General features: G+C 39.2%; 1 protein-coding gene across 4 annotated transcripts in view; it reads left to right on the forward strand.

Moving 5' to 3' along the window:
* Positions 1–26893, forward strand: part of PCDH15 (protocadherin related 15) — an 811839-nt gene that overhangs the window by 69876 nt on the left and 715070 nt on the right. For all 4 annotated transcript variants that reach the window (XM_043518631.1, XM_043518633.1, XM_038411063.2 and 1 more), the window contains exon 2: positions 4671–4789. In XM_043518631.1, coding sequence (XP_043374566.1) covers positions 4699–4789 — 91 coding nt within the window. In that variant the 5' untranslated portion in view covers positions 4671–4698. The remainder of the gene's footprint in view (positions 1–4670; positions 4790–26893) is intronic.

Consider the following 26893-nt stretch of genomic DNA (forward strand, 5'->3'; position numbering starts at 1 on the left):
AATGGGAAAGAGAAATGCAGGGAATAGGGGTATCATAGAATAAATACAAGCTTTACCGTCTTGGCAAACCAGTAATCATATTAGAGTTTTTTATTCTCTATTATGTTGCAAATTTAGAGCTTGAGCTTGCATCTCTTTCTCACATGAGTAATCAATCCTCAACTGTCTCATTTGAGGTCTTCAAACTTATTTATGCTGTTCGTGACCTCTTTTGGCATCTGAAAATTCTGTTTACTTCCTATTTGTGAAGGATGCTTGTGTTTACTAAATTTCTGATTCCAGTTTCTGTTACAGTGGCCCACAGGATTACTGAGTGAAAGGCTCTGTCTTTTATTCTGCTCTATTTACAGTTTCATCTAGAGACACTTACTCTTAGAACAACTCCATTTCCATCCTCATGGCTTACTTGACATTTCATCTCAATCAAAAATAAATCTGCCAAGATGTCTGAGTCCTAAAAACCTCTTTGGAGTAATCCCACCACACTGGATGTCAGTTGAAGACTTAATAACTGTCTTTCTAAAATTAAGCATTTTTGTTGGAGAACTGGTCATTTTTAGTATAAAAATCATTGGGGAAGTGTATATGCCCATTCCTCTTCAGGACTATTACAAATAGGTGCACTTTTCTTCTTTGTATGCATATTCTCCCACTGATCCATGAATAATCTAATTAAATATTTTAAAATGAACTCATTCTGTTTGCTGTAGAACTGTAATCATAGATGATTTCCCTAGCATTTCTGAATTATAAAAACTTGGAAGCATTTGACAACTGGTAATATCTAAAATAATTTTGTTAGTATTAAAACCTTTATTTTATTAGTATTTTAGAAGCCTGGGAAAACTGTAAAGCATATAATGCATTTAGAAATCCTTGCTCACTCATTGGGAAGATCTGTGAATAAATTTATTCTGAGATTCTCACATATCCTCAATTAAGGATGCTCGTGATTGTACCAAATTGATTTGATATCAATAAATCACACTGTGAAGTGGCTATGCTTTATATAGTGATAACATTTGTTTAATATTAACCAGTTAAGAAAAAAAAAATCATCATACATTTATTTACTTACTTTAAAAGTTGTGTTTTAAACCACAAGTAACTTTAAAGGAGCTTCATATTGTCTGAAGCTGGTAAACTAGCAATTTAAATGAAAGTAATCAGGAAGTAGCACTTGAATAAACTTTAGAAGGTAACAAGAACAAGCCATATCTGAATTACTGAATGAGAAATAACATTGTAACACTGGAAAATTTTGCATGGTCTTGAGTAGAAGGTGGGTTGCTCCTTTTTATTTTATTTTATTTTTTTTTTCTATGAAGGAGTCGCATGCTCCTGCCCTACATCAGAGAAACCTCTTTTTGGTCTAGGAACTTCCTTTTCATCACTCTGTTGAAGACTAATTTTGGCCTACCCTGAAGAAATAGCAAGCAATTTAGGGATTTAAACACACACTTTGCCATTAATGTGTGGACCTGTGCATACCTCCACAATCTACAAAATGCCCCCCATCCTCTTCTGTTCTCTAAAGTGCTACAATGGGGGCTTCAACAAATCCAGCCATTCCTTTGGAGAGGAAATTATTGTTGGTTCATTCAACAATAATTTCTTCACAGATTTCCAGTTAAATCTGGTCTGTCTCCTCTGTACAACCTTATCAGTGGAGGTCTGAGGCAAGGCCCAGACAGCAGATGAGGAGTTCAGCCAGGCCCTGTCATGTAATTTACTGGGGATGAGGGAAATGGCTGTGGAAGCAACCGAGAGAGATGAAGCTAGGAAGCTGGATCAGTCTCTGGAAGTTGTTGGACACTGTTCTGAGTGCTTTGTTTTTATTTGGAATAGTTTTTGTTTATGAATCAGTAAAAGAAAGGAATTGGAATTGATGTTCTTCCCACCAAGCTGAAGATTATGATCTCAGTCTTATACTTCCACCAGCATACCCACAGGTAGGGACACATCCAACTGCAGTTATACGCAGGGTCTCTGACTAGTCACTGCATGAATCAACAGTAGTAAGGCTAAAGCTCCCCATGCACCAGCTCTGGAGCATAAATCCAAAATTATACCGGCTTGCGCTGCACAGGGAACTGTACAGCGTAAGCTCATAGGGTTCATCCCTCCCCATCCCAATCTGGAGTGGAGAGAAATATGTAACAGCCTCTCTGAGCAAATCCCATGCACTTCACTCCAAACTCAGTGCTTAGATTAAAATAAATGTATTAACTACAAAAGATAGATTTTAAGTGATAGCAAACAGATCAAAGCGGATTACCTAGCAAATAAACAAAAATGCAAACTAAGCTTAATATACTAGATAGATTGGATCTGAACAACAGATTCTCACCCTAACTGATGGTACAAGCAGACTTGTAGATTCTTAAGGCACAAGCTGCATTAGGTTTACAGCTTGGGTTTCTCAAAGGCTAAAAATCCCTCTAGCCTATGACCAGCACTTCCCCTAGTTCAGTTCCCCCCCCCAGATGTTTCCAGGAGTCTTCTTGTTTGGGGAGTGAAGAACAACAGATGTTGTCACTCCCTGCCTTATATAGCTTTAGCATATACAGCAACCCTTTGTTTCAAAACTTGATTCCCAGAATGGTTTGTGGAAAAATACTGACCTCTCAAGATGGAGTCCAGAATTATGTGGCCTGGTCACACGTCCTCATACTGGGAAAACAAGAATAAAACAAAGTCTTGTAGATGTACGTGCCTCTTCCAGTACTTAAGAGCTGTCATTTGTTTCTTTTAAAGGAAACCCTGCTTTCTCTTGGTTGCAATAAATATAAGTTAGTGTGAGTTATTTAGAAGAAAGCTTTAATGTCCTAAATATGATACTATTATTTGTGATGTAAATAAACGCCTACGATGAGACTATACAGATGCAGAGATAGGAAAAGTTCAATCTCTTGAAGGAAAATGATAACAGTGACTTTAATAATTTCTTGTTGATGGCAGATCAGATTGCTTTGATGCTGAAGGCCGTTAAATGGCGGGGAGTGGAGATGGCAATTGTTTGACTCAGAAATTTAATGAAAATATAGCTTATATGACCGTAATACAAAAATACTAGCAGAAAGTGGTAAGGAAAACCAGTGGGCTAAGTGCTTTACATGAGTAAAATGACAGCATTTATATACTTTTTAGACAATAGCTTTGTTTTACTATCCATGTCTCTTTCATTTTCATGATTCTTGTTGCTTCCATTTGATATTTCATTGTTGTTGTTCTGATATTTTCATATAAAAATGTTCAGAATAATGTGATTTTTTTTCACCCCTGAATTGTGGGAGTTCCTTTTTTATCAGAATAACAGAATAGAGCATTGTGTAACTTTAAAATGCTACTCCTTTTATAAACTTTTGTTCACCTGATTGCCTTGTTCTATGGGTTGTGCTGCATTGGCAGTGGACCAATCCCAGATGTTGTTAGAAGCCTGGGTGTGCTCAGTGGGTCTAAACACTGTGGGACATCTCCCAGCCAAGCCCAGCAGTTGGGCAACAGCTTTAAGGACTGGCACATCTGTTTTATATAATCACTTTTCAGAAAAGCAGTGCACTTTTAATGGTGAAGCTGAAGGAAGGAGAATAACATATTTCTTTGCTTGATACCTTTGTTGGGTGAGAAACAAGATCCACTCCAATCTAGACTTAAACTGGTTTTTTTTTTTAGCTTTTGTTTTATACATTTTAAGACAGGGTTATTATTACATATGAATTACATATACATGTAAAAATAGATGTCAAGAAAAGTAAATGATCAAGTTACTTTCCTTGGGGACAGGGTGACTCTTTTCAAATCTCTGGTTTCTGCTATGCTTGGCTAGTTTTCCTCTATATTTTCTCCAGTCCCTTATTGTTAAATTTTTAATTTTCTTTTTGTAATTTTGTGCAGATTCAGTTTATAGAGCTACTTCATTTGTCTTTATTTGTATACATTACATTCTAACCCCCTAATTAAAACATTCTCATGCATACATTACAATAATTAACCTCAATTAATACATTTTTGAATGTTCTGCGGATACTGACTTCTATTTGTTTGTTTCCCAACACACCTATTTTTTTGGGTCCCACTCACACTGGCTTCATCCAGGTGGTTTTATTTTACAGTAGTTGTTGTTCGTTTCACTGGTCGGTTTTTTGTGGTGTTGGGCTTTTACTTGTTAGCTTGTCTTGTTGAGGGGAGGAGTGGCATACAACTGATTTTTCTGAAAAGCTAATCGATTCCTCTTGACTTTTTGCTTTACCTTGTTATTTGCTTAGGCCAAATATTTTACAAATAACACACAAACCAGTTTTCTGATTTGCAAACTCTTGCAGCAAAATCTAAAGTGCTATCTCAGCAAAAATGTACAGAAAGCAAACATTGTTATATTTTCTTATCTTAACTTCTCTAACATTTAATATATGTTTGACTAACACAAAACATTACACAGTTCTCTGACACCGTGATTGATGTAGAAAGAACAATAACATAAACAAAACAAAACTGTTCTCTTCTGGAGATTGGACATGCTTGCTGATAAATACAGATCATTTAGTGATATTGTTTAGGGACCCATACTACAAGGGATTAACCATGAAGTCATTATAACCTCTGTGCATTGACAGATGCATTTACCTTAACTGATTGATGAACATGTCAAATCTTTCTTTTTATTTCAGATCTGCCTTGAGTGAAGTTCAATAAAAAATGTTACAGCAGTTCTGTCTGTGGGAATGGTTGGCTATAGGAATTACGATTGCTACTGTCTTCACCAATTGTTTGGCCCAGAATGATGATGGTAAGTTTTTTTTATTATTATTTTTTATATGTTCCATAAAGATACATATATATGGAAAAAATGTTTACCTAGATGATTTGGTATTTAATGGAATGAGCTATTAACATATGCTGCTTTAAGACAAGAAGTTACAAATGAAAGGATAACTCTATATGGCCCTTGTATGCTTAGCTGTCACAATTGCGACCACTAGGGATCCATTACAGAGAATGTTTTCAAGAGCCTGTGGATTACAACCAAAGTCAAGAAACACATAAGTAAAACTAAAAACATAATTTAAATATACACTTATTTCTAGCATTGAGATCTGAACACATTTTAATTATTATATGCTTGCAAGTATGCTCCTCAGCACATTTTATTTGGAAATGTACCATTTACAGCACCCAAATGGTAACTTTTAAAGAGAAGAAGAAATTTACTCAGCAGCTATATTTACATACACCTCAACCAGCCAAAATTTCAGTGCATGGAAAAGATCCAAAATGAGGAACTCAAGAGAAAGAGTAGTGCAGGAATTGTAAAATGATGTGACAATAAACCATATTCATCCCTGGTATAGCTTCATTTAATTTAATGGAGATATGCGAGGGATGCATTTGACTCAGTATTTGTAATCAAATTGCAAATGTATATACCATTTGTTTCTTAAACCAACATTTTAAACATAATAAATATAAAGAAGAGAGAAGAGTCTGTTTGTGTGGGATTGGTCAAGTGAATGTAAAATGAAGAACTATTAAGAGGCACATATGAAGATGCAGTATGTTTTTCTTTAATTAAACTATTAGTTTTGGTATAGGATGCTTATAATGTAATAATCATGTTAGTTATTCTTTTTGTAGTTAGGTTTCCTTTTTTTAAATTTAGAAAACTGTATGTTGGTAAAAAGTTGTACACCTTTATGAATTAGAGCACTATTTCTTTCATTATGGACATCTCACCAGTACACTGTGTTTTGTTTGTCTTTCCTTGTATGTTGAAACAGGATTCTTTCCAAAATGACTATTTTTTTTTATTTCAACATTTCCTATTCTAACAGTAATTTCAGCTCTGAATGTTTTCTTTTTAGTTTTGTATGATATCCATGGTATGTAAGCAAATTGTTTTTCCCCTCATTCCTTCTTTGTGTAACATCACTATGATTTTCACCATCAATACATGTTATCTAGTTGCTCTCAGAGGCCATGAAGAATATGAATTGCTCTTGTGCTTTTCTTGGCTTAGCTGACTTAGATACTTTTAACCTATTTTCAATGATTATTATTTTATTATGGTAGCCTAAAGTCTTCAATCATGATTGAGGTATTGTACAAACACACAGTAAAAGACATTCCCTGCCTTAAAGATCTTGGGATATATTTAATATAAGATATAATCAGTGGGTTGTACAATCTGAAGAAACTCGGGAGGGAGGATGATAGAAATAGTAATAAAAATATGCATTTACATAGGCCAGGTTTATACACAACTAGAGTTAAAAATAAATATTGGACACTGCTAAAGGCCATCTGACAATCCATTATCAGCTGTTTTTTTCTGGTAGTCATTATTGTAGAAGTGAATCTTAAAGAGAGATTTGAAAGACAAGGTATTGTCTTTCCAGACTAGTTTAAGGAGAGTGGTCCATGCATAAAGGAGCAGCATGGAAGAAAATATGAGGGTGTTTATAGTAGGAGCAAATAGGAAATGGAAGATAGCACCACTGATGGAGTAGGGGAAGGATCGCATGGTAAATGTATTAAATAGGGAGGGGCTAAGTTGTGAAGGGCCAGCAGACAAAAACATTCATTTGATGTAGTGGAGAAGGGGGAACCATCCCTCATTTGAGGGTAACATGGTCAGAAGGATTATTTTAGTAGTAGCTTTTGATTGGACCTAGGAATTCAATTGGATATCAGAAAGGCCAGAGAGGAAAAGGTTGCAATTGTTAAGATGAGAAATAATAAGGGCCTAGACTAGGCCTTTAGTAGTAGAACAGAAAGGCAAGTCTAGATCTCTGAAGGAAGTGATGGAGGAAGGAAGAAGGGGGAACATATGGACACGTGTAGGTCTAGATTGATGATACTCAAAGATGTTATCCAAGTAGAGGCTCTAAAATTTGACCATAAAAGTGTCATTAAAGACCATGGAGACCAAAGTTTCGGTGTCATGGAGACCAAATTGGAGGGTACAAAGACAGAGTTGGAGGAGAGAACCTTAATAAAACTGTTGTGTGTGACACTTTCACTGAGTTTAGAGGTGAGGGGAGATGGGATAGCAGCTGGAGAAAGATTCAGGGTAAATATTGGAGCGTTATAAGGATAGAGGAATCATAGCATATTCATACTGTGAAAGAAAGGAACTTAATAAGAGTGAGAAGCTAAGGGTTGAAGAAGGTGGTGAGAGTGTAAGGGCAAGGTAGATCATGAGGAAGAAGGAGAAGGCATTGCTTGGCCAAGTGGAAGAGTTAAGAGGAAAATAGATGAGGAACCTTGTTGTTGTTGAAAGTGCAGAAGGAGGCAAGAATGGGATGAGAGAAGATTGTGAAAGGAAGGAAGAAAGGATGCCATGCTGAATCTTCTCTTTGAAGAGATTACACCTTCTAAGAGTAGGTCTTCTCTTGGACAGGTTCCTATTAATGATTCCTGTTTTAGTGTTTCAGAGATAACTGAAAAGGTTTATAGATAGACAAAATAATTTTTTGAAGGATAGGTGAGTCCTTTTTGGTTTATCATGGATAACCTAAACAGTTTAAAAATTGGCAAATATGAGGTATCTGGGGGCCCTGGAACATTCCAGAGTGAATTCTGGAGGGATTTGGAGTAAACCATCAGCATCCATCTGCATCTGCCACCAGGCACCCACTTTTCCACTCCACGAGCCAAAATACACACTCCGGAAAAGCAAAGTAGGATAGCCGAAGAAATTACATCACAACAACATGGGCCCCTTAAAATATAATTGTTTGTCTTTGGGTTGGTGGGGATTTTTCTGGGAGAAAGGTGTTGTGTGTGGGTTTTTGTTTGTTTTTAGAATGAAGCTAGCTCTCCTACCTCTTACATATGTTAAATGTACACAATCTGATTTGGCTGTTAACCTGATTCTCCCCTTTCGTGGAGGTAATGGAATTTGGATTTTCCTCAAGCCATTTCCCTTACCTATAATACTTAAAACCAAAACAATACCCTATTTCAATAACTTTTACTCACAAGCCCAATAACAATTGTTTTTTTTAAAAATAATACAGGAGGAAACTGAATCTCTGGTCAATTGTATCGAAGAAGGAATAGCAGTGTACCACTGACATTTGGATTAGTAGTAGTACATGTAAGGCATATTTGTCACTGACAGATCTTTACTTCAAAATCATCAGTCATGTCTTTTCTCCTCCAAATTCAAAACCTGCTACAAATAGCAACAGTACCAGTAAGAGTACTTTTAGAGGGCAAAGATTTTACATTTTATAATTCTAGATGATAAAGAGCATTAGGTTTTTTGTTACTATCTAATTTACCATGTAGATGAGGAAAATCTAATTTCAGTGGAAATGTGGTCTAATAGAAATGCAGTATAGAATATACCACATTTCATCCATAAGCTAATGAAGAACCCTAAAGAGTTTAACAGATTAATTTCATTTACAGAAATGCAGACTTGTCTGAGATGGAATATAGTAATTATTTAACAGTGCACAATAGTTTAGGACTGGAAGTGAAGAATGTGGTATCTAGTTGAAACTGTTGGAGAACATAGATTGTCTCATGTGTTGGAATTGCCTTTATTGTCATTTGGTGACAACAGTGGTAATATCCCTACTTTTGTGTGCCATGGGATCTTGACTCAGTACAGATGTTAAGAACATTGATTTTTGTCTTCTCATCCAAAAGACAGTACCTTTAACAGCACAATGTCTGATAGCACTAAGCTCACACACTTTTCATTACAGACTCAAATGGAAGAGTCCACCTTCAGAATTTCCAAAACCACTGTCTAGTTAACTTGTGAAGTTTGAAAAGGTTATACCCCTTTTGTGTTGTCTGGAGAGCATTTTGTGCCATATATAGGGGACTACATTGCTTTAGTGGGACATCAGCATTTACGGTTGATGCCACATTGCTGCATTGAATCTGCAGCAGAATCCTTCAGTGAAGGAGTTAAAAATAATCCCATATATACTCTACTACTGTAATTAAGTCAGTCCACATCCTCAAGCCAAAAGAGGGCAATGATTGCCACAGACAGTGGTGCTAAAATATGTGATTTAGTAGATAGTGGCTTTACAAGTATCCCATTCATTACATACAGTCAGGGCCCCTTGAAATCGATGCAATAACTGACTGACAAATCACTTCCTTGCTTTTTGGATCAGACTTCTAGTATTGTCATGAATATAAGTAGAATAACAGGGAGGAAATGTCCAAAGTTATGTACATGAAGAGAAATATGTTATATTTTGGGGAATATATTTTTAGATTTTACAATGGCCAATAAACATCCCTAATTTATTCAAAATGCAGTTACTGGATGAACATGTTCTCTTGACTGAGCAAATGAAACAAGACATGACATTTGAACATATTAGATCATTTCATAGATGGACTTTATATGAGGAAGTTAAGTGACTTATTCAAATAGTGAATTTCAATACACTCCCAAGAGACTGCAGTGAATTGAATGTCGTGATGGAGCCATATCTCACTATACAATTATTGCTACATATAATGGAAGAAAACCTTGCCATAAAAATCTCTATAGGGACCATTGCTAAATAATCCAGCAGGTCACTAGTCAAATGATTTATTATACTTGCAACCAGGATCAAAGGACATGCAGGGTTTGGAGGAGAGGCAATAGTTTACTCCCTCCCTACTTTATTCCTGAGAAGCTGCTGAGCTGCTCACAAACCTGCAGAGATGAAGGCTGAGCTTGTGAGGTGAAAATAAACATCCCTTCCACAGTTGCCCACAAAAAATGTTAGTAGTCATGCAGATTTTTCCAGGATTGGTTTGAAATATGTTAAAACGTTAGAGATAAAGTTCATTGGTGTTATGAATTTTATTTAAGTTTTTAAAAAAATCTGTATTAAGAGCTCTTTAGCAAAAAATGAATCTGAAATAAATGAATTATCTGTGTTAGCCCATTTTTTTCAGGAGTTGTTTCTCAGTAACTGTAACTCAGTCCTCTGTATTCTTATCCCAAGATGGATGCAGCTTATAAAAGAACAAAGTGGAATTTTCTGAGGAAAACATAACCGTAAAAAACATTATTATAATCTGTCAATCAATAGATTCCATCATAAATGTACACTGTTCCATAAAAAACACCACACAGGCTCTCTCATTTACTGCATTGGATCCCCTTCCATTAGTTTGCTATCTTAAACAATATTGTGTTCAGCAGAAAATATAGGCTCATTCAACAAAATGTAGATAAATATAGGCTCTAAAATCATTTTAAAAGGTCACTTTAAAAAGAATTAATCTTTCTGAAAGTTAATCTAAGTTGCTCAATTAATGATAGCAAATTAATTCAAGAAAATTCAAAATTGAATACTCCGAGCAAGTTTATCATCATTGCTGGTGGAATGATACACTGTACATACACAGTGAGAGAGGAAACACATAAACAGGTGCTTGCCTTCAGGCTGTTTAGAAAACATGTAGTGTTTGGATGAGAAATCATGTCAACCCCCTCCACCCCCCTTGGGTTTCTTTGTGCGTTGAACTAGTCTGGAATCAGGAGGGATCTTTAAAAAAAAGTCACATCCATATGTGTTTTTTACTGTTCAGTTTGCTGTTTTACAGTGTGTTTGTTGAGTTTAAATTGTAAGCATTGCTGCTGTTAGGGTGATATTCTGAGGTTCTTTGTAAAATCTACTGGAGATGAGAGACCTCTAAAGCCAGCACGTGGGGTATCGAGGCTATTTACCTAGGTGGAGGCACCACATATTCTAAAATCTAGTGCTGGACCTCTCAACCCGAGGGGCCTATGTAAATCCATACCTCCCGCTGAAAGTCTGACAACTGCTACTCAAAGGCAAGAGGGTGGCTCCCTATGAGGAGGGAATTAACATGAACATGTAATAAAATGAACTTTTCCTATAGTGATATTGCAGTTTTATTGAACAAATCACACCTGTTGTCTTTGAATTCAATATTTATAACCAACAGAGTACTTCATGTATGTACAATAGTAATCGTTCTGTGTATCCATATGGCAGTGTCACTAGCTTCAGTGTGGACAATTTTAGTGTTGTTCTGTTGTATCTTTTTAAGTCTTATGTTTAGAAGTAACATTCTAAAGTAGTAAAGAAGTAAGCCATCTTCTAAGGTTGCATAGTAGTATCCCTGTTTAGGCTTGGCCTACAGTAGGCATTTAGGTAGGTATAATTATGTCGCTCAGGAGTGTGAAAAATCCACACCTCTGAGAGATGCAGTTAAGCCAACCTAGGTTGATGGGAGAATTCTGCATTGACCTAGCTACTGCCTCTTGGGGAAATGGATTATCTATGCTTCCCATTACCATAGGTAGCATCTTCACTAAAGCGCTGCAGCAGTAGACAAGCCCTGAGTCATGGTTTCTAGGTCATCCAATATGTAAATATTTTTTATGATAACTAGAAAAATAAAATAAAAATGGGCCAGATTTTGCAGCACACAGAAATGTGGAATAGAAGTTCAACAAGAATGCTATTCAACATGTGTAAAGGGGAAGAATTCTACCCTTAAAAAAAGTATTAAACAAAATAGCTGTTGCGAGGCTTTTGTTCATTTTGGTTTTAATAATCTGTTGTTCAGTTTACTTTTAGATTAGTCACTCTATAACACCTTTAGGAAGCAAAGACTAAACCAAAAACATTACAGGGAAAAGAGGATTAAGGAAAATCATGAATATGCCTAAAAGCCAGTATCTATAGAGCCAATCGCCAAAGTATGAGTTTAAAATTTGATTTAGAAGTATTTATTCAAAGAAGTGGTCAGTTTTGGTCAATATTCCATTACAATGCAAGTCTTTCTAGATTTAAAATAAGTAAATACATTGGTATTATCTCATCATGGAAACTAATGAGTCTCCAAAATGACACCTGAGTTCTTTGTAGGTGAAACTAGTAGCTGAAAGCCCGTGCTGCTGCACAGGTGTAATTCATAAGGTTATGTGTAAAAAGAAGCCGAAAATGCCTCAGAACTTTAAAAAAAATGGTAACAAATCATAAATCACAGTGATGATTGAACATAGTGATATTCTAAACAAAAAGAGCTCTCAACAATATTTGTAGCCATTCCTCTCACTTTCCAGTGACTCAACAGACATTCTAGGCTTCAGATTGATGTTTGGGGTTATTGTATATACTGGTTGGCTGTTGTGTGGATGGTTGTGAAGAAACTGTTGCGGGTGGTGATATCATTAAAGCAGATGAAGCCTCTGGGTTTTTTGGGTCAAGGTGACAATTGAAGAATGGATGTTGAGAGACAGAAATCTGAAAACTATGACAGGGCAGTCACAAGGAAAAGGGAGTCTGAAGGTCAGACAGAAGGTCTGGCCAGGCTTGCTTGGAGAGGGGGACTAACTTAAGAAGGGTTAGTAGAGCTCTGAGAGGGGAAAAAGAGCTCAACTTGGTGTCCCTAGTCACGGAAGATCCCCACATAGGTAGTTCATGTTGGGCGCTGGAAGGGAGACAGTCCTCAGAAAAAGTGAGAACCATCCCAGTAACCCAGCAGCATGAGTTGGTGTTGAGAGGTGACATCAGACACGCACAGGTCACAACACAATATAAATGTATATTTGTAAATAATTAAGATGCTCAAGAAAGATTTACATAGACAGGGTTAGATAAGCAGTTTCTATGTATAAAACTATTTTAATGCTTCCAGTTCCACGTTAGGTGTTTTTATTCTTAGCATAAAAAATAAGATTGGTTATTTTCACTAACCGTAATACTAAGCTTGCCACGGGCTACTAATTTATTTAGACATGTGACTATAACTTTTTGGAGTAATGCTACATAATATTTACCACATGCACGACTGTATTTTGTGGGTTCCTTAGTGATAAAAGACTTGTATGAATTTGTGCGGTGATAAGAGGGGATGTGTTTGGGATAATTGTGTATACTGGCTGTGTTGATTTATCTGTATGGGAGGTTGTGCTGGGAGATTTGTGTTAAATTGTGTGGGTGGCAAATGTGGGATGTGTGCTGCGGTGAGAGGCTGTGTGTGTTTGGAGTTATTAGATGTGCTGGGAGTGGTATCGTGCATGGTTTATGTTGTTCAGGGAGAGTTGTGTGGGTGGCAAATGGGGGTGGGAGCTGTGGTGAGGAGTTGTGTGTTTGCATTTATGTAGGTGTGTGTTTGATTTGTGTCTGAGAGGTTGTGCTGGGAAATTTTGTGTTGATTTGTGCAGGTGGCAGTTGGGCACATGTGTGGAAGTTGGGCCAAGTAATCCACCATCTGTGCAGTCTCCCTCATACAACTGCTAAAGAGTTGCATGCAAATTAGCTGTAGTGCAAAGGTAGTGATTGATTGTTACCTCTGATATCAAAATATTTTAGGATTCTTGGGGTCGCAAAGATGCAAGTGTTACTGTGTAGCTTACACTTGTGTATCTGTACACCTCACAGGCATAATTCATAAAATCAAAATGACTGAGAACTTAGAAACTGGATAGTAAACAGACTGCAAATCCTATAGATAATTCAACCTGGTGATATTATGAACAAAAAAAGCTCTTAACTATACTGGTAGCTGTTCCATCGCTTCCTGATGACTCTAAAGACATTTTTTAGGCTTCAGAATGAGACAGTATGACATTCCTAGAATTGTATATTGATGATAGCATTTGGGATTTGTTTGTGATATTTTTAGTACAGTTTTAATAATCATGAATAATACTACAGAATATTTTGGTTTCTCACTGCAAGCCAATCTGAAGTTGAGAATTTAGTGACAGCACACTATCAACACTTGTTTCAGTGCTAAAAATAACATTAAATAGTAAATGGTACCAGTTCTCTCTGTCAGTCATTCTCACTTCTACTTTTGCATCTGAAAAAGTGAGGTTTTTACCCATGAAAACTTATGCTCAAATAAATTGGTGGCACCTTAAAGACTAACCGGACTCCTTGTTGTTTTTGTGGATACAGACTAACATGGCTACCCCCAGATACTTGGTATCACTTCTGCTGACTCTTTCAGTGTAGGATTTACAAGTGCACTGGGAACTTCAATAACTACAAGTGGTCAGAACCTACTTTACACCTCATCTGAAAAATATGTCACTTACAGGACCAGAGTTCCCCTAACAGTACTTTAGAACATTGGTTCAATGCTGACTTGGAAAGAAAACTGCCACTAACTGAATTAACACCATCACTTCTTGCTGTACTTCGATTTTCCTTATTGGTTTCTCATTCAAGTAATGATCAGGCCTTACAATTGTGAGTTTTAATGAGAGTGCTTGAGGGGTTGTGGCTATTGAATAGCCTATTATTTTTACAGTTCCAATGGGAAGAATAAAGAGGCACCTTTATTAAGTCCCTTGTCAAAATGCCCTAGTTTCTAAATTCCTAAAATAGCTAACTTTTTTTTACTTTTACCTGAAAAGAAAATTTCATTTTTACAAAAAAGCATATTTATTATCACAATAAAATGTTAATCTGCTGTATATGTTAACATATATCTCCTTTCTTTTTTAATTGATGTAGTTAGATTGTACTTAACAGCTTTTTACATTTCAGAGACATACATTGAACTCTTTTTTTGACTAAATACTGTATCTCCATTCTGTATATGCTATATTATGATACCAAAGCAATTAAAAAGTAAACATTCTAATTTATATTAAAAATCCATGCATCGGGAGGATTGGTACTTTTTAGATTGCTGCATCAGATTGTTTCATGGTCACATACATACCAAGTCACATGTCCAGACTCCTTCACATCACAAAGCCACCATTTTAATTACAACTAATATCAACTAGTTCCCCTTTGACAGACTGAGTTGAGAGGTCAGATTGAAATAGCATAGAGAAATAGCAGGGTTTTTATATGGGAGGGTCTTTTCTCTAACTCTGGAGTAAAGTTGAAATAGTAGAATCATAGAATATCCGGGTTGGAAGGGATCTCAGGAGGTCATTTAGTCCAACCTCCTGCGCAAAGCAGGACCAATCCCCAACTAAATCATCCCAGCGAGGGCTTTGTCAAGCCTGACCTTAATATACTATTGGAGCACTGTAACGAAGATTCCACTGACACTGGTCTTACTGGGAACGTTCTGTGGTTGAATGAATAAAGAACTTCAGTCCTCAGGATTCTCAATCTAACAGTTTTCTCTCACACACACAAATACACACATTCAACTTGTGTGTATTTTTGTAAACATGTGACATTTCTACCCTAGTCTAAACATACACTTTGGGCTTGGCATAACTCCAGTGACTAACCCATTACATTTATTCCATCCACTTCCTGGGCATTGGCTTTTAGTCACTAAGGTCTCAGTATTGTGACTATCTATGGACATGTTTAAATTTACTACTGCAAGAAGTCCCTACTTATAGAAATGTTAAGCACATGCATAAGTGTTTGCAGCATTGGAGTCTGATCTAACAACTTCACAAAAAAATGTCAGTCTCAGCCTTTTATATTTTCCCTTTGATTTTTTTTAGAATCTCTGCCCACAGAGCTATTTCCTCCTCCCTTATAAATATGATGGAGTAAACAAACTGCATCTGTGCTAATAAGTCAGCAAATCAATGTTCTATATGCCTGTAGAATTCTAACTACTACTAGAAAGCAGCGTCAACAGAAGAATTCTGAAGTTCTGTTATATTGCTTTATACTCGGTATAATTAAAAGGAAAATACAAACGTTTGCAATTTAGTATATACTTTAAAAATGGAAAGCTGACACTGACTAGACTCATTTCTTCCCTAGGAGCCCTTTTAAAAAACTTAAAATAGCTCCTTTCTTCATTGGTAACTTGTGTGGTAGGTACTTATGCTGCTACAAGGGAAATTTCTCAACATGTATATATGATTTTGAGGAAACAATTAAAAATATTTTTATTAACTATTGACTTGCATAGACAGCTGACAAAACATATTTTTATCATCTAAATTATAGGAAATTAAATTAATCTATTATCAAAACAGACTACAGGGTTGGATACTTTGTAGCTTCTATCCGCATAACTTATTGCGCACACCAGGGCTCCTTGCAGTCCTCCATTTTACCCCACAAGCTCCTTGTGTGTCACCCTCACATCTATCTCTGTTTTAGGGACTTCTTGGAACTCCTCCCAGTCTCCTTGGCAGAGTTTCTGTGTATTCCCCATTCTCCCCTGATCCCATACCAAAGTTCCCTATTCCCCCCCATGTCAGCAGTTCTCTGTGCACCCCATTATCCCACTTCCCCATGCCCTTCATTCCTCCTTTACTCCCATGATAGGAGCTCTGTGCCCCCATTTTCCCCTTCCCCGCTTTTCTCATCGTAGGATCACCGTGTTTACCCTATCAGGGGTTCTGTATGTCCCCCTTCCTCTGATGTGAATTCCAGGGTCACCCAGTCTTCCCTCTATACCAGGGGCTCTATGTGTGGTTCCATTCCCCTCTCCCTCAGTCTCCTCCCACTAGAGGTTGTCTGTGCCCCTTCCTTCCCCCCTCTCTTATTCTCCTTGGAGCAGTGGATCTGTGTTCATTCTCATTCTCCCTTCCCCATATAAGGGGGTCCTCCATCTTTGCCCCATGCCAGGGTCTTTGTGTGTACTGCCATCTTCCTCTTCTCCCATGCTCTCATTCCATCATTCCCCCCATACCAGGGTTCTCCATTAACCCCATCATATGGCAGGGACTTTATACAGACTCCTATTTTCTTCTTTCCCTCCCCACCATTCTTCTTTCTCTGGGGGATAAGTCTGTCACTGTATCACCATACATTAAACTCTATTGGGAAGATGTGCAGAGATGATACAGGTGCTTCAGAGGTGCTTCAAGCTGTGACTGTGCTAAACTTCTGGAAAGGGCTCTGTGTAACCCCCCCCCCATTTTTCCTGTTTCAGTTTTCCAATTTTCCCCAAAATCAATAGAGTTCTGGCAATTGATGTGGACAACATTCCCTGAAATTTTGAAATTGATTAGATGTGATGCTTAAAAGTTCTCGTGTTAAAGATAGACAAACATAGTGAAATGCCATCCAGTTGAGGGGAAGGCCTTCATAAGCATAGTGGCAGCTTGAGTAGGGGCTGGGAGTTCAGTGTGATGGTGGCTTCGTCACAGCTGGTTGTGTCTGGCTCCTTCCTCCGCAGCCCATTCCCCCTCTCTTCTCTCAGTCTTGCTCCCTCCCTCCTTCCCAGGCATCATCCCTTGCTCTGCTTGAAGGCACTAGAGAGAGACTGACTTGCCACTGCTGTTCCAGGGATGCGGCTGGCTCATTGGGCACTAGCCACATTTGGAATGGACTCGGCCTGCAGCACCAAGCCATGGATTCTTGGACTCACCACTCTGCTTGTTGCTGGGCTCTAGGGACTCTTCCTGCTCATCTGCTGCTCGGCAGCCAGGTGGCTCAGTGCCAATCTGGCCCTGGTACGACCAGCAGCAGAGCTGGGCAGTGCACACAGGTGGCTGGTCTGATTGCAGTGGAATTTATAATTAATTGATCACAGTAAGTTACAGATTGCTTTGTTCTTTCTCCATTCTCACTGCCTCACTTGACTAGTCTTTTATGGGGGAGGGATAGTTCAGTGGTTTGAGCATTGGCCTACTAAACCCAGGCTTGTGACTTCAGTCCTTGAGGGGGCCATTTAGGGATCTTTGCAAAGAAATGCAAATAAATATGATGCAGTAAAATATTCCACCTCTGGTACTGACTGATGCGTCACTGATGCTCAGGGATATGGTCCTGCTTTGAGCAGGGGGTTGGACTAGATGACCTCCTGAGGTCCCTTCCAACCCTGATATTCCATGATTCTATGGTGGCTCAGATTTGTGGGGCTAGTACTAGCCACCCAGCTCCCTATGCTGCCCCCAAGCCCCCAGTCAGTTAAAGGGGAAAACCACCCTGTTACCCCAGTATTTTCTAAATCCCTATTAATGATCATCTAAACGAAATAATTAACTGAAAAAAGATAGTTTTGGTGTTTAGTACAAAAAAACGTTCAAATATTGTTTACTTCAGATGTGAACTCTGCCATTTAAAATGCCAGCAACCGATTTGTTCTGTTTTGCTTGTTAAAAGTGCACTGAGTGTTGAGGAGTTGGGGAATATCCAAAGAATTTTTGTCCTATTCTTGTTTAATTTAGGCCATTTTAGATATTTAATCATCATTATCATGAAAGTATGAACATGACCTTTTTTTCTTGCTGTTCTAGTGCAAGAGGTAATATTTTCCACTGCGGGCCTAATCAATTAGTCTCTGTTCTCTGATAATGAGTAAAAACGTGGACACAGACTCTAGGGATAAAATCTTGGCCCCATCAAAATCAAAGAGTAGTAGAACTCTTTGACAATGAGGCCAAGATTTCACTCAGACAGTACTTCACCAAGAAATATAGTTTGTTTTCTTAATAATAAGGTAGGTTTCTTTTTTGGGAGATGGCTACTTAGAGTTTCTCACCCATATCTTGTATTAAATATTGTATATAATTATAATACTTTAAAAACTGTGTGGTTTTACAGAAGTCTAATGACAAGTGAAACATTCCTTTCTTGGGGCAAAATTCAGTCTTTATTTCAGTGAAAGTGATTCTTAATGAGTTATGTGCTCCTATTAGGTGATGGAATTTACCCTTATTGATTTTTTTCAGTTACTAATTTTTAAAAACCATGACTCAAATTATATGACAAATTTTGCAAAACTTGTGATATAAACATGAACTTTTTTTGTAAAATAACTTTTTTTTCCCTTGTCAAATAATATCATATCCCTGAGCATCAGTGACACATCAGTCACTACCAGAGGTGGAATATTTTACTGCATCGTATTTATTTGCATTTCTTTGCAAAGTCTATGTGCATGACTAGCTTGTCTACAGATTTCACAGGATGTGAAACCTAGAGTTTTAACCTTTTATATAATCTCTGTTTTACTCCATCAGTTGAGGCTTGGAAAGGTATCTAAGAAATATCTGATATAGCAGGGATGAAAGGTGAAGTGTCTCCAAAATAAACTCCCCATTGTGCTCAGTAATGGGTAGGTATTTTATCCTAACCATGGATGAAAAGTTCGATTCTCTTATTTCAATATTTCTGCCTTTGTGTTGTCAGGTGGGATGGTAGACAACAGAACTTACCACTTGTTGTATCTGGCTCCCCCATGATTAAGGATCTTCTAAATGCAACAGAATCACTATAGCTATGGCCACTGGTGAGTCAGCCTTATAAGAAAAGTCCATGGGTAGGATACAGAGGAGTAGCTCTTTTTGACAATGTTCATCTCAACAGCAGCATGGAACCACTATTGAAAAATGCAAATTTCATTCCTATTACATTCTATAGGTTTTCTCCCTTTAGATGTCGTGACAAGCTGGGCAGGAACACAGGATTAGCCACTATGCAGATCCACAAACCTATGTCTCAAGTACAGGTTTTTTTGTAGGACTCTTAAATGCCACTGTGACTGCTGGCTAGACTGATACCTACAGAGAAGCTGCTTTCCTACTCTGTTCCAAGTCACTGTGTTTCAGATCCTCCCTGTACAGTGCCCAAGTAAATGTGATTTGTGGGGGAAGAGATAGTCTTAAGTCCACTGTCAGTACACTATAAAGTGGAGGTTCCCAAACTTTTCTTATTGCATACCCCTTTCCAGATCAACTAGTTGCCCGTGTACCCCTAGCCTTCTCATAACGGATACATTTTTTGTTCTTTTAATGCTACCTGTTTTAGCCATCTGGCCATATTTCCCTGTAACATACAGATAGTTATAGTGTGACATATACAACCAAAAAAAAAAAGTTCTGAGCTCAGTTAGTCTGGACAGTTGCTAGGTAACTGAACTCGTGCTGTACAGTGATTGGAAGTGAGGGCTCTGTACATCCGCGTCTGTGTTTCTGTTCTCATTGGTACATCTTGAAGTAAATTAATTTACTGCATTTCATATAACAAATGCCCACAGTTTTAAAGCTTTGTCTGAATAGCCTATTATGAAAATACAATACATAACATAATTAATAAATAAAATCCACCATTACACAATTTCTTTCATGTATCCCCTGACAGATGTTTTGCATACCCGAAGGCACAGTTTGAGAATCCCTGCTATAAAGGATATCAGTGAGCTTGACCATAGCTAAGAATCCAAAGATTGTTGTCTTTCAAACTCTGCAACAGTCTCTCTGTGGTATTTACAAATCACTTAACCTTTTTGTGCCTCATTTAGTCCATCTGTAAAACTGGGTTAGTAAAGAAAATTACATTTTATTTGTATTATGGTACTGCCTAAAATGTGCTAATCCTTGTATAGATATACAATGGAGTTCCTGCCCCCAAAGAATTTGAAAGAAGGCCCACAACTGTCAGAATTGTTATAAACCCAATGGACGCTGGCAGTTCTACAACAAAATCTGTGATAACCCCACCTAGGTCATGAGAAACTTTCAGGGGTTGAGGGAGGCCAAAGGGTTTACTGTGTGATGTCTTGGCACAAGTTCATATTTTATGGGAAGCAACAAATGACTGTGTTGTAGAAGACATTTGGGGACCTTAGAAGAAACGGGATACCAAACATTGGGTTTTGAAGTGCCCCAGATGTTCTGCTAACAGGAAGCCATGGCATTCTTGTTGTGTCCCCATGCTTTGGGGACCAGTGTAACATAGGTGCATCTCTTCACGAACATAACTCTCTATTGAGTGTTGTGTAGCTCTTTGTTTAGTGGGGCCAACTCATCGGAAGGAGAGACAGAACAGATTAAAGAAAATAAATCCTGTTACATGGCAGCTTTCAGGAAATTATGGGGTGTAAGTATATGAGATGGTTCTTGGCTTGGCTCTTTTGATCTGTGTAATATTCTCCTTTCCAAAGAATATTAAATGGCAGCTTTGCCATTTCTAATTCTGGGACTGTAGGAGATAATGAAGTAGAATTGTGAAAAGAACAAGGCCCTGTGACACGGTGGACTAGACCAGGAAGCCTCTGTTGGAGGCCTTAGGGCACTGCTATACCCATCCCAGGAAAGGAGAATTTGGAGCTAAGTCCTTCGAGCAGCCTAGAAAGACTGATGAGGAAGCATCCAATCGGGGGAGACTGCAAAGGGCTAACTAATCAGAGAGACTGCAGTGAGCAACCAACCAGGGCCCAGGAAGGACATATAAAAAAGGGACTGCAGAGCCAGAGACAATTCCTTGCTGGAGCCAGAGGAGTGCAGGTGGTGCTCCTGGCTGGGTAAAGGGAACTGTAGCACCATGTAGCACAGTTCAGTGCTGGCCAGGACTGGAGGAGCAAGAAAGAGCACCTAGCTAGCTGCTGGGACTGAACTCAGAAGAGCCTTGAGATAAAGGTGAAGCATTTGGTGAAGGCTGGGTATACAAGTAAGTGGCCCAGGGAACTTAAAACATTTTAGTCAAAGAGACATAGTGTTGCATGGCTGCTATTCTTAGGGTCCCTGGGCTGGGACTTAGTAATAGTGGGTGGGCCTGGGTTACCCGCATAGGCCACGGGGGGAGTGGCTTGCAATTGGATGGCAATAACAGAAGGGAATCTGAACTGTTAAAAGGCCCAGCTGGAGAGCTGGGACCAGAAGGGCCCAGAAAGCGTGAAACCATTGCCTACAGGGAGGAAGCTCTAGAGGTACAGTCTGATACCATGGCCGGGACTGTTAAAGACTTCAGTCACACCCAACCAGAAGGGGCACTTGTGAAACCCCTTACAGGCCCACTGAAGTCACTGATTCAATTCTCTAACCTTGCACAGGTATTCTAAATTTCTATGATCAATAAAAACCTGGACTGGATGCTGGGTTTCCCTGAGGTAATGATGACATTCCTTGAAGGCTGTTTTGGTGGGGGTTCATAGTTCTAATCTGCGGGGGTGAGTTTCTGGGAGTAATAGGCACAGGGATGTAAAATTTGGTTGGCTTCCCCATTGCTTTGCAAGAAAACCACTTTAATCGCCACACCAGAGGCATATGCTTCTACAACAAAAGCGTGTATCGCATATGGATGAGCTAGGGTAATAGCCAGTGGCACTGGAACAATTTTTATAGTCTGAGTGCTGAGAGCCATTGAACCAAATTGTAGTCTCTGTATTTAATGGAAACCACTTTGAGGCAGGGGGTGTGGCAGTTCCAGCACCTATGGGAGAAGCAATGGTTAAGGCTAGCTTTAATTGCCCAAAAGCTATTTGGGCTTTAGGAGGCCAATGGAACTAAACATTCTTGCATAGTAGGTCCATGACAGGTGTGATCTGCTTTGAGAAATTGGAGATGAACTAACATTAAAAGTTGAAAAGCCTAGAAAACATTGCAGGTCATGGACATTTCAAGGTGCAGCCCAGTCACAAATAGCCGGACCTTGAGTGGATCCATTTTAAATCCTTTAAGAGACAGCTAAAACCCAGGACCTCTATGGTCATTTGATCAAAAGCACATTTTTCTAATTTAGCATAAAGGCTATATTGTGACATAGTATCTCTGGGACCATCTTTATGTAGAAATTATGCTGCTCTGAGTATATCATCAAGATAGACTAAAATTATTTGTGTAATATACCATATAACACATCATTGAGGAAATGTTGGAAAGTGGCCAGGACATTCTTTAGGCCAAATGTCATTACTAAATACATGAAATGGCCATAACGAGTCCTAACCTCCATTTTCCATTCATCACCCACTCTAATAGGCACAGATAATGTGGGTCATGCCTGAGGTGTTGTGTTCTCAAGGTGCAGTTGTCTCTCCTGCTTCCACAACAGTTGGTTCTCAGTAGTCTATTGTGAAATTTGAGCCCGCAGAGTTTGGTTGTCCATCTGGAGGCAGGCAGCCCACTTGGGCAAACCTGGTTCTTCTCAGAGCTCAGGTTAACAGCTTGGCTTCATCCTTGTTCCTTTCCTGGGCCACATCTGTGGGTACTGCTCTTCACAAACATTTGGGGCTGGGATATAGGTGGTCAGGTCTAGTGGTTGGATCAAGATTTGGGATTTGTGCCAAGGATCAGAGTCAGGAGTTGAGCCAAAGGTTGGAATCAGAGTTGGAGATCAGGGTTAAGAATCAGTAACAAAGTAGGAAGGCTGGAACCAGGAGCAGGTCAGGAAAGCAGGAACCAAGAACAAAGCAGGGAACCAAAACTCAGGCATCAGGAAGGCAGGATCCAATGTACCAGCCAGATATAGCCCAAGTGTGGCCTCTCTTGTGTTTAAATAGGAAGCCCTGACCAATCAGAGGTCCCGGTGTTCCTCCAATCAGGGTCCAAGGGAAGCTGCCCTGATGTAGCTTCAGGTTTCATGGTCTCGTCACTTGGTCAGTTAGCAATGAGCTGCTGGGAGGGAACAGGGAGGTAACACTCAACTAGGAACTCTGCAGACTCAGGTTCAAGACTGTAGGGTCCTGATACTCATGGTGTCTAGCTACAATGGTAAAGCTATTACAAGAGGAATGGCTTTTACAAATAGGTCACATAAGACAGAAATTAATTCACTTACATCAGACATCAGATGAAAATAGTAGGAAGTAATTGCATGTGGTGCATCCAGCTAAATCTGAGCACTTAAAATGATGTTGCACTTAAGAAGGTGAACAAATGGGATTTCTCTCCACAAATAGAAGCTCAACAGGTACTTAACCATGTATCTAACTTTAAGCATTTAACATTGGCTCCAGCAGAACTACTTACATGCTTTCTAGTTTGGCATAGGGTAAAGCACCTTCCTGAATCAAGACCAATGTAGGTACATTTCATATAGGGGCTGTCAAGCGATTAAAAAAATTAATTCTGATTAATCGCACTGTTAATAAAATTGAATTTATTTAAATATTTTTGGATGTTTTCTATATTTTAAAATATATTGATTTCAATTACAACACAGAATACAAAGTATACAGTGCTCACTTTATATTTATTTTGATTACACATATTTGCACTGTAAAAACAAAAGTATTTTTCAACTCACCTAATACAAGTACTGTAGTGCAATATTTTATCATGAAAATTGAACTTACAAATGTAGAATTATGTACAAAAAATAACTGTATTCAAAAATAAAACAATGTAAAACTTTAGAGCCCAGAAGACCACTCAGTTCTACATTTTGTTCTGCCAATTGTTCAGGGAAACAAGTTTGTTTACATTTGCAGGAGATGCTGCTGCCCGCTTCTTGTTTACAATGTCACCTGAAAGTGAGAACAGGCATTCGCATGGCACTGTTGTAGCCGGCATCGCAAGATATATATGTGCCAGAGGCGCTAAAGATTCATATGTCCCTTCATCGGGGTGAAAGTAAGTCTAGGGACTTACCGGTATGGGGCTGGGCTGGCTCTGGCCCCTGGAAGACAGGGCCTCGGGTGGAAGGGGCGGGGCTGGCGGAGGTCAGAGCCAGCCCCGGCCCACCCTGTACTGGCAAGTGCCTCCTTCCCCGTCCCCGGGGTAACAAGAGCAGACAGGGGCTCTGGCAGCAGTTTAAAGGGCCCTGGGCAGTAGTGGCGTCCGGAGCCCTGGGCCCTTTAAATCGTCCCCGGAGCCCCGCTGCTGCTTCCCCAGGGCTCTGGCAGCAGGGCTCCAGGGATGGGGCTCCTGCCCCCACTACCACCCCGGGCCCTTTAAATCGTCCCCGGAGTCTGCCGGAGCCCTGGAAAAGCGGCGGTGGGGCTCCGGGGACAATTTAAAGGGCCCAGGGCTCGGCCGCTGCTACGGCCGGTGGCCTTTAAATCGCTGCCTCAGCCCCGCCACCGCTACCCCAGGGCTCGGGCAGCGGGGCTCTGGGAGCAATTTAAAGGGCTGGGTGCTCCAGCCACTGCTGGGAGCCACAGGACCTTTAAATTGTGCCCGGAGAAGCCGATCCACCCTGGTACTGTGCACCGGCTCGTACTGGCTCACTTTCACCTCTGCCCTTCATTCTTCAACAACCATTCCAGAGGACATTGGCTGTTGTTTGGGCTTTGAGGGTCTCGAACATGGGTCTGTGGGGTTTCCACAGGTTGACTTTCACCTCCCTGCTAATAAAGGAATTAATCTTTATTTTTATGAAGACAGGCATATCGTCCAAGATATATATTAATTCAATTCTAGCATTAAGAATTTCAATGTACAAGAATTTTTATATCAAAAGTTAGAGCTATCCTACCATATGTTTGGGCAGTTTTGGAGAAAAATATGAAATACCTCCCAGATTATTCCTGATATTTTTAACCCATTTTTCCATACGTTCATTATTGACATGATCACATAGTACCTTCCCCCTCTTCTTCAACCCACAGCCCTGTTGTTACTATATAGCATTTACTGTTACTATATAGCATTTATTTTATCAACTTGCCTGCATTTACATTCAATATCATTACCAACCGTAACATATAACCTTAAACCATATATTTCAAACATTCTATTTTTCATTTTACTTCATAATGTATTTTCTGATATACTTAATATCTGCAAAGTTTCCTAGCATTAACTCCTGTCCCATTATTTGTTTAAAACTATTACTTAACAATATTCCTAATAAACTTAACATACAAATCGTTCTGATGATTTTGCCACTTAAGCTCTATTTTCCTTATCAAGTATAACAATTGTGCTTTGTTCCATTCAAAGGTCATTCTAATTTCCCTTTCTGATACTTATAGAGCCCTTGATTAAATTGTATGCAACTTGAATATTATTAGTCCCCACTTCAACTTGGTCTCCTGTGCTTGGTTCCAGGATTCAGTTCAGGAACCTTTACGCTTTTCTTGGTGTATAAAAAGTGAGAGTTCGATCCTCCTGATATTCATCAGGATGCTGAGGTAAAATATGCAAATCAAAGCTTTTTCCTATTGGAGCTGTTTGTGAAGGCCTGTAAATTCATCCCTTTTCCTCCATGCATCTGTATAATAGTTTTGATAGAAAGAGACTCAGTTGCCCTCCACTCCTAGCTCTTTCAACTTCCTGGCTGGGTCAAGAATCAAGACCTGGTCCCTGCCAAACTATGATAGGATGTGGTCTAGTCAAATTTCTGTTATGAGCTGGTATCCCCCATTCCACTGCACCCTTTCAAAGTTATTTTTTTCTGATTTGACTGGCAGATTCAAAGCTTTTGAAATCCATGCTTCAAAGTATTTTATCAGGTATTTTCTGTTGGTCCCTTCTGGCAGCCCTAGAATCCTAATATTTTTCCTATGACCCCGGTTTTCCAAATCTTCCACTTTTTCAGCCAGCATTTTGACCCTGTATGTCCTTCTTAGTACTGGCAATCCTAGAGTCCATGTCTGTAATGGCTACTACTAGTTTGTTTATTTGACTATTCATTGTGTCCATTTTGTCCTTTATTTTTTCTTAAAACTTGATAAAATGGGTTTCCAGCACCACAGTTAAACCTGTGTCTTCTGACTCCAGCCCCTTGGTTTGCATATTATCTTATTTTCTTTCCCTCCTCTTTCCCCGTGTGTGTTTTTCATCCAGAGCTGCCAAACACTGCCCACATTTCTGGAATGGACATATTAACTGTGAGGCCACTTGCTGTTACCCCTCTGCCCTGTCCACTGTATTCTGGCATGGCGCTGTGACCATCCAAAGGGGTAGATGATAATTCCAGTCACCCCACTTTTCATATTTCTGAGAGAAAGGTGTACCTCCTGCTGCTACAGTACCACAGAGTTTTGGGGTGGGGAGGGAGAGGGAAGACAATACAGCAACTCCTTGCAGTCCTCTGGGGGCAGGAAGGATGGGCCACCTGTTCATTTATCTTTTTTTGTTTTCCCAGAAAATAAAGAGAACTTATCTCCTGCCACTACTTTTTCAGGGAAGGAGGGAGGTAGATGGGCCTCTCACTTACCTCCAGCAATGCTGACAGTCTTCCTCCAATACGTGATGTGGAGGAGAGACTGCCTGCTCTAATCTTCTCTGCTCTGCATCTTCTCCTCTATTCTCACCTTTCTCCTGGACTCCTTCAGGCCTAATGAAAGGTATAGGGCTTACTGGAGGGCTCTGTTGAAAAAGTTCCTG

The sequence above is a fragment of the Dermochelys coriacea genome, chromosome 7 (assembly GCF_009764565.3).
Source record: "Dermochelys coriacea isolate rDerCor1 chromosome 7, rDerCor1.pri.v4, whole genome shotgun sequence".
Classification (NCBI taxonomy): domain Eukaryota; kingdom Metazoa; phylum Chordata; order Testudines; family Dermochelyidae; genus Dermochelys; species Dermochelys coriacea.